General features: G+C 56.0%; 1 protein-coding gene across 1 annotated transcript in view; it reads left to right on the top strand.

Annotated features, from left to right (window-relative positions):
• Positions 1 to 3,368: 3,368 nt before the first annotated feature.
• The window catches only part of TLCD3B (TLC domain containing 3B), a 7,413-nt gene continuing 1,981 nt past the window's right edge, over positions 3,369 to 8,800 (top strand). Inside the window, exons 1-4 of the mRNA XM_081819763.1 lie at positions 3,369 to 4,164; positions 5,035 to 5,118; positions 7,754 to 7,988; positions 8,434 to 8,529. Of these exons, the coding sequence (XP_081675889.1) occupies positions 4,040 to 4,164; positions 5,035 to 5,118; positions 7,754 to 7,988; positions 8,434 to 8,529 (540 nt within the window). The 5' untranslated portion in view covers positions 3,369 to 4,039. The remainder of the gene's footprint in view (positions 4,165 to 5,034; positions 5,119 to 7,753; positions 7,989 to 8,433; positions 8,530 to 8,800) is intronic.

Raw genomic sequence — 8,800 nt, 5'->3', positions numbered from 1 at the left:
ACCTTGCCCCTCAGAGGTGAGAACCTAGGAGAAGGGAGAGGTGTAGGCGGGCAGAGGATGGGATGGGGTGGAGTTAATAAGAAGGAGCAGGCACATCCTTAGGGTTGAAGGATGAAGAGAAGAAATTTTAAAGTGTGAGATGGATTGGGAGGTGTAGACCAGCTCCAGGGATTACAGGGAAAATGAATGAGATTGTTGGAATGGGTTGATAAAAAAAAAAAAAAAAGGATGTTCAACTGTCCTGGATGAGGGATATTTAAGCTGCAATAAAGATCCCAAAGAGGGCCGCATGGATGGCTCAGTCAGTGAAGCATCTGCCTTGGGTTGAGGTCATGATCTCCCAGTCCTGGGGTCCTGGGATTGAGCCCCACCTTGGGCTTCCTGCTCAGCAGGGAGTCTGCTTCTTCCTCTCCCTCTGCTCCCCCTCCCCCTGCTCATGCTCTCTCTCTCTCCCTCTCAAATAAATAAAATCTGTTTTTAAAAAATCCCAAAGAGATTAGGGAAGAACAATGCTTGATGGCTTACAGATGGGTGGATCCCATGGGCCATTGGGTTATCAGGGTGAAGGGAGTCTCTGGGTCTGAGGGACACTGTGCATTCTCATGCTCACCTTTTCTCACCTTCTCTACCCCAGACAGGCATGACCCTACTCTTTGTACTGGGCTGCATTTTCTTCCCACTGAGCTTCACTGTCCTCTGCTGGGGCCTGCAGAACCACTCCAACCTGCGGATGGAGAGAGCGGAGGCTGTTTTGGTGGCGTCCAAGTAAGAAGACAGGGTGAGGGCATCCTTCCTGGGCCAGGCCTGGTGGAGAATGAGCTCCTGCTTTCAGGAAGAGTTAGTGGTGAGAGCGGAAGCAGTGTGTGTGTGTGTGTGTGTGTGTGTGTGCGCGCACACACACGCACACGCACGCACAAGCCAGGGGGAAATTAAGAGTCAAAAGAAACTGGCTATGGGATCTTTTGCAAGTCATTTAACCTCTCTGAACTTCAGAGCACCCCCCACCACTTGTAAATGGGTTTACTAAGAACACCCACCTTCCGGTCTTCATGGAGACCTCGTGTGAGGATCAGGTAAATTCATGTCTGTGAAATAGGGGTGGCCGACTCCTGCAAGGAACAGGGCTGTAGGCTCTGTGGAGGATGACTGGTGAGCTGGAGGACTCAACATTCAGCCCATCAAATGGGGTAACAGCTGCTTGGCCCCAGCCCAGCATTATGGAGCTAGAACGTGGGCTCCATGTTGTCTGACCTTCTGATTCTTTCTTAAAAGAAGTTGAGCTTTGATGTGAAATCTCCTAATTTGCAAACACTGACAAGTAAGTTAGAATTTAAGAAAATACTGTCCTGGCAACACCATACTGGCTGAAGAAAGCATGTTTGTGGGCCGGATTGGGCCCTTCCGCTGCCAATTTATGACCTGTTTGACACAGCTTAATACACGTGTGAGCTATCTTGGAAACTTAGGTAGGAGAGGGAGCAGGCAGAAGGCAGAATTTACTTGGGTGTCTAGGTGAATTCCTGGAAGACAGAACAGTGTGTCTGCCTGCTGTAATTCACGTCGTCCAGAGAGAAGCCACGACTTGACCAGGTTTGTAGTCCTGAATCAAGTAGTCACATTACGGTGCTCTACCATCGCCCATCCTCCCCCCAAACTCAGCTTCGCTCTTTGGCTTTGGAGCTATCCAGTTTTGCCAGTTCTCACAGCTGTGTTATCTTGGGCAAGTTTTTTGTCTTTTTTTTTTTTTTTCCTTAAATCTCTGAACCCATTTCTTGTCTATAAAACAAATATTGACCATCTGGGAAGATTAAATAAGAATGAACATAAACCACCTTGCCTCATGCCCAGCACGTAGTAAACACTCAAGAAGTTGGGTCCTTTTCCCCCTTAGGGTTAGGGTTAGCCTTGGGGTCAAGAAGCTAGGTGCACTATTGTCCTTAAATTGTCCCTAACTCCTTCTGCCAAAGGCCGGAGACCTCTCAGTCTGTTCCTTCCATGTGCCACTAGAGGGCAGCACAAAATTGCAAATCCAGCCCTTTGCCTCTCTTTTTGGGGAGGAAATGGAATGGTCTTTGGACAGGCAAAGACAAATTGTGGGGTTGCTTATTGAGGTGTACCTTAGGGTAGGCCTGGAAACCAAAGTACGGTTTGGGTACAGGCCCCACGTCATGCAGAAGCCCAGAGGACAGTGGGGTTCAGGACAGGAAGGCCAAATTCCAGGAAGGCAGCACGAAAGGGTGAGCAGCAGCTTAGAGGCCGGCGGGGTTCCAGCTGGGCCTCGGACATGCAGTGTGACCCTGGCCAAGTCACTGTGCTTCAGTTTCTTCGCAGGTGAATGAGGGGTTTGAACCAGCTAATCCCTGGGGTCCTTTCCCACTGGGGAAGGACCTTTCTTACTGTTGTTCTGTGAAGCCCTCGGGGAAGGGGAGCCAAGAAGATAATAGACCTGAAGAAAAAGAAAGTGACCAGTGCTTAGGGGAGGCCAGGAGAGGCCAGGTAGCCTGAGGGACAGGGCGGGAGCATCCTCCCCTTCCTGGCGGGTTTTCAGAGAGGCAGGGTTTCCTCACCCTCTTCAAACCTGGCAGCCACTCTGATACCCAGCATGGGAGGTCTCCTGCCTCTTCTAACTATGTGACCTTGGGGAGGGCCACCGAAGGCTTCAGGACCATTCCTTGCCCCGTAAGAACGCGACAAGTGCCTTTACCTCCGTGCTATTACAGTTGGTAGACAAGATCACCGGACAGCCTTGCAGCGAAGACTCGATCTAAAGGCACCTCACCTACACCTTATAGTTTTCCCCCTTCCCATTGGAGTGAAGGATACGGGGCGGGGGGGGGGGGTGTCTCTGAGCCTGCAGGAGGCTGTGTTGAGTTGTTCTTATTCTCATCCAGTCCTTAAACTCATCCTTCAGAGACAGCAAGATGCACAACTTTGTCTCATTCCCTCCCCAAAGGAATCCTTTTTCTCTCTGCTGGAGTGGCGCCCCTAAACTGGGACCCCAGCAGGCCACTGAGGGGCAAGCATTGGGAGGCACTGGCAGAGGAAGAAATGGCAGGCATTTGCAATGTGTTGGTGGGAAAAAGGGTCAAGCCCCCATCTGGGGGCTCAGAGCCCCCTCCCAGCTGGCCAGGGAGCCCAGGGCCACCTTCCTCCCCAAGAGGAGAGCCCCACACTCCCTTGGCCCATGTCCCCAGCAGCCCCCTGTGCCGCAGCTGCTGTCTCTTTAAGGGCCTCCCCCTCCCTCTTTCTCTGCTCCCCCCATCTCTGTCGCAGCCGCTGCTGTGGCTCAGAGCTGCATGGGGAGACGCTGCTGCAGGTCCGGTTTCTTGGTGTCTGGTCGGTGCCATCATTCCCCACCCCTCCCCCGCCCTCCCCAAGCTGGTGACTCCCCCTCCCCCTCCCCCTCTCCACCGAGGGGGCAGGGGGCTGGGCAGGAACTCTCTATAATGCCCCGCGCAGCCTCCAGGCCGGGCGGTGGGGACCGTGGCGGCAGTGAGAGGCGGGAGAGCCGAGCTGACCGCTGACCACTTGCCGGGCCGCTCCTCTTGTCTCCCTCCCTCCCTCCTCCCTCCCTCCCTCCTCCCTCCCTCTCAGGGCTGGCACCACAGTCCCACCCCGCCTTCTCGGGTCCTCCCAGCCTCTCCACGTAAGCCCCCCCTCCCCACCTGCCTCTCCTCTCCCTCCCCTCCCCCACCCGCATCCTCCTCCTCCGGTACCCTTTCCCTCTCTGTCCTCTTATCAAGTCCTCTCCTCTTGTCTCGCTTCCAGCCCTCTGGCCAGCTTCCTCCCGCTCCCTTTCCCGGATCCTCCCTCTACCCAGTCTCTCCCCATTTCCCCAGTCTCATCTAACTCCCTTTCTCCCTTCCTCTGGTCTGACTCGCCTGCCCCATCCCGTCCCCGCCCTGTCCCCTTTGTGCCCCTTTTTCTTTTTCTCTCTCCCTCCCTGGCTTGGTGTCCCTTCTCCACCTCTAACTCCCTTCAGCTCGGCCTCCCTGTCCCCTTGCGGCCGCCAGCCTCCCTGCCCAAGGCCTGAGCCACCATGCTGACCCCAATGGTGGCTGGGGGGGTGGTGTTCCCCGGACTCTTTCTCCTCTCCAAGAACACGCTCCAGCGACTGCCCCAGCTGCGCTGGGAGGAGGCTGACGCGGTCATTGTCTCAGCCAGGTAAACTGCATCCCTTCCCCCGGCCCCTCTCCCCTTCTCAGGCATTATGGGGGTGGAAGGGACCCCAGTCCTTCCCTGGACCCTTGGCCCATTAGGGACTGGTGGTTCCTGAAGTGGTTGGTGGGCTTTACCTCCAAGCTGCCTGCCCCCTTCACTGCCTTACTCACTGTCCCAGGAGACCTCGTCCAGACCCAGCCATCTGGTCTACTAGTATCCAGACTGCTTTTCTTTCCTCTCCCCCATTCACCCTCCCACCCTCCAAAACAGGACCAGCATGTGACTAAAACATTCCTATAAGATATTAGGGGCAAGGGGCAGAGAGCTGTGTATTAGTCAGGGCACATGTTTGGGGGTACAAGGGACAGAGGAGTGAACGGTAGAACTCTGTACAAGCTAGAATGAGGGCCAGAGTTGGGGAGGGAAGCATGGGGACAGTCAAAGAGTGAGCAGGAAAGTGACCAGGGGAATTCAGGGTCACCGAGGAGTGGCCTGGTGACTGGGTGGCTGAGCGCTGTGAGAACAGGCCGGGGGCACCCCCTTGCCATCCAGTGCTGTCCCTGTGCTGCCCCTCCCAGGGAAGAGACCTTGTTATCAGCATTGTCTCACCTCAAGATGACCTCCCTTGTGTCCTCCTGAGGCCACTCAGTGTCCACGACTGACCAAGGGAAGGAAGCTGGCAGGGAGGAGTGGGGTGCACTGAGAAGTAGCAGCGGGAAGTCCTGGAGCCTGGGGTGGGGGGTGAGCCCCGGGCAAGCCGGCCTCAGGCAGAGACGGGCAGAGAGTGGCCCGAGGCGCAGTAACTGGACAGTAAAGAGGAGAAACTGAGGGCTGTGTCTCCTTCCTCTACCTCTGGTCCCTCTTTCTCCCTAGGCTAGTGTCCTCTGTCCAAGCCGTCATGGCCTCCACCGCTGGCTACATCGTCTCCACCTCCTGCAAGCACATCATTGATGACCAGTAAGTGCCACGAGACCACCTTGGCCCAAGTTCCCGCAGCCCGTGTGCGTGTGTGACTCCCGAGGACCCCAGGTCTTCCAGGGGACTCCTTCAGTGGTCCCCAAACCCTTCACTTGGGACTGAGCAAGTTAACTGCATTAGCTGCAACTCAACACCCAGGAATAAATTTATCCATGTCCTGTCCTTTAAGGTCAGAGCCAGGGGGAAAAGGAGTGGGGATCAAAAAGGATTGTCAGAGTGGCTCCTAGGCTTCCTGGCCTCTCATATCATAGTAGGTCCTGTGTGCCCTTTCCTCCCCACTTCCTCCCTCCCTTACATCCCTCAGACCCCCTTTCTAACCAGCACCCAACTGGGGTGCCTCCCTCCTCATGCCAGGCTCACCCCTCTGCTCCTCCCCGAGTGCAGGTGTCCAGTCCCAGCTCTGTGCGCAAGAGGGAGACAGGAGAGAGATGACAGAGACAAGGCCACTAACGGCTGGGCCGTGGGGGGGTGCGGGTGGGGGAGGGGAAGGGTGAAGAGGCCAGAAGTTGGCGCTGGCAGCTGCCGCAGTGCCTGGTGCTTGCCAAAAAAGCCCAGGCCTGCGATGTGGGGCCGGAGGAGGCAGGAGAGGGGCCCTGTCCGTGGTGCTGACGGGCCAGCTCCAGGTGACCCGCGGGCTGCTGCCGAATGGCCCGGCAGGGTGCTGAAGACGCCCCGCGCTTAACTTCCGGCTCTGACCCCCTTCTCTGGAGACTGTTGGGCTGCAGGAACATTGTCTGGAGGACCCTGGCCTGGCGGCGCCCCTCTTTCTCTACAGATGAGTTCCCCTATCTGTGGAGTGGGGTACATCCCTTCCTGGAAGGGCTACCCTGAGGAGGCATTGAGCTGCGGGAGTCAAATGCCTAAAGCAGTTCTGGCTCTTGTACAGTGGGTGCTTAACTCTTTCTTCAGATCCCATTTGGTAACTTGGCTTCCTCTTCCCCTCTGCCCTTCTGCTCCACCCCTGGGTCTAAGATGAGCCTGGATTCCCAGGCATCTCTTGCTCTCATCTTTTCACACAGAGGTCACCTTTCCACTCTTACATTTCCTGCCCCCCCCCACGCCCACCCCCAGGTCTGTTCTTATCCCTTCCCCTGTAATCCTCAGGTGGGTGGGGGAATATCAGGGTTAATCCAGGGACAACAGCTGTTCCTACTCCTGAGCACCTAACTGCTGAGAGTGTGCGGACGGTTTTAACTCTTCAAGTTAAACCAGGACTAGTCCCCCCACAAGCCACATGGCTCCTGGGGCTGGCTCTCCCAGCCACTCCTGCTCCAACTCCACTTGGGCCAGTCGGACCCCTTTCCACCAGGGCTCTCCCTGCTTGTCTAACCTGGGTTGCTGCTCCCTCTCTTCTCTCCCTTTCTCCAAGTTCCAGCATGGGTCTCGGGTTCTCTTTGCCCCAAATCATCCCTGCTGGAGTGGGCTGCCTGTCCCCTTGTAGGCAGTCTTCCTAGGGTTTGCATTCTGTCTCCATCTCACCCGATCCTTCGCTGGCCTCCCCGCTCCCCGCCCCAGGCCCTCATTCCTCTTCTCCCTTGGGCAGCTCCTCATATAGGGTCTCAGCTCCTTTTCTTCATTACAACGGCTGACTTTGCTTTCATCCCTCCACCTAGCTGGGCCAGTTCCCTGACCTCGCACTCCCACCTCAGACCTGCCACGGGGCTACAGCATTTAAGAGAAAGTGCTCAACGTGCTGAGTCAAGAAGAAAAATGCAATGTTGCATATTCATGTGCTTTTCATTTTTGTTTACTCTCAAAGTACAAGGAACTTTCTCTGTTCTTGACTCCTTTTGCTCAGCGTTTTCTCCTTAATGCTTGGCTGTACCTGAAAAACAACAACAACAACAACAAGAGGTTGGGCCGTGTTCAGGCAGAACAAGCAGCACTAACGGCACCACCAAGTCCCCAGTGAGGCTTGTCTGTGACACCTGTCTCGAATCTTCTAGGGACAGTGGAACCAGACTTCCCATGGTTGGTTATTCCTTGGCCAAGTCACCTAGTCTCTCAGTTTCCTCATCTGTAAAGTGGGGGTGGTAACCATCCCCACTTTGTGTAGGGTTTCTGTGGGGAGTGAATAAGTTTATGCATGTAAACGATTTTGGATATTAGAACAGTGCCTGCGTGTCAGTGGATGTCAGCAATACGATCGCTCTCCACTGCTCTTGCCTCTTCTGCTGTTATTGTCCTAACCTCAGCTGTCTCGCAGATCTTGCCTGAGCTTGCTTTCTCTGTCACTGCCCTGTGGTCTGTGGCTGTCCTTTGGTGTCTTTTCCCTACCTCACCTCTCCCCATATTGCAGAGAGAGAGAGAATATGAATGAATGAATGAATGAATGAATGAATGAATATGAAAAATGGGTGGGTTCTGAGGTCAGACAGTCTGGATTTGATTCCCAGCACCCTTACCTACCAGCGTTGTGACCGTCCCACCTTGGGCCAGTTTCTTGCCCTCTACCCCTGGGTTCCATCACGGACCTCGAGAGTCCACTTCCGTCTCAGGGTTGTTGTGAATATCACTTGCTCCGGTGGCACGTCCAGTGCCGACCCTGGCACCTGGTCCCTGCTCTGTCCATCTCCTTTCCTCTCTGATGCCCCCCTCTCTCTCTGCCCAACAGACACTGGCTTTCCTCTGCCTACACGCAATTTGCAGTGCCCTACTTCATCTATGACATCTACGCCATGTTCCTCTGTCACTGGCACAAACACCAGGTCAAGGGGCACGGAGGGGACGAAGGGGGAGCCAGAGCCCCGGGCAGCATCTGGGCCGTGGCGCGCGGCTACCTGCACAAGGAGTTCCTCATGGTGCTCCACCACGCCGTCATGGTGCTCGTCTGCTTCCCACTGTCGGTGGTGAGTCGGGGTGCCGAAAGCCAGGGCCTCCTGTCCTGCTCACGCCAGCGCCGCAGGAGCCCGGGGAGCCCTGTGGCCGGGTCCCCCAGGGGCAGGGCAGGCCCAGGATGGAGAGTTCCCGCAGAGGGTTTTCTGAGCACCAGGCCAGCCCCAAACAGCGAGAGGGTCTGGGCTCAGCCTGGCCCGGGCTGGATATGCCCAGCCGTGGTGCCTGGGAGCTGTGGTTGCAGATCTCTGAGCCTCAGTTTCCTCGGCTGTAACATAAGGTATAGAGGCTCCCGCGCGGGATGGTTGGAGGGATACGGTGACGTCACGCTCGCAGCTTGGCCGCTGTACACTAGAGGTGTTCAGACCTTCCGAGCTGAGCCTCTCCCAACAGTGGCCGCAGAGAAGAGAGGGAGGGAGTCCAGGGAGAGGCCAGGCTAGTTCTCCCTGTCCTCCGCAGGTGTGGCGTCAGGGCAAGGGCGATTTCTTCCTAGGCTGCTTGCTGATGGCTGAGGTCAGCACCCCCTTCGTCTGCCTTGGCAAGATCCTCATCCAGGTGAGAGGGGGCCGGAGGCTGTGCAAGCCTGAAGGCAGGGCACTTTCAGGGACCTTCAGGGATTCTTTTTTTTTTTTTTTTTTTAAAGATTTTATTTATTTATTTGAGAGAGAGAGAATGAGAGACAGAGAGCATGAGAGGGAGGAGGGTCAGAGGGAGAAGCAGACTCCCTGCCGAGCAGGGAGCCCGATGCGGGACTCGATCCAGGGACTCCAGGATCATGACCTGAGCCGAAGGCAGTCGCCCAACCAACTGAGCCACCCAGGCGCCC

Source organism: Leptonychotes weddellii, chromosome 5, assembly GCF_054177405.1.
Source record: "Leptonychotes weddellii isolate Sample4059 chromosome 5, ASM5417740v2, whole genome shotgun sequence".
NCBI classification, from domain to species: Eukaryota; Metazoa; Chordata; class Mammalia; order Carnivora; family Phocidae; genus Leptonychotes; species Leptonychotes weddellii.
The sequence above is the reverse complement of the archived record's forward strand: the minus strand, read 5'-3'. Positions and strand labels throughout refer to the sequence as shown.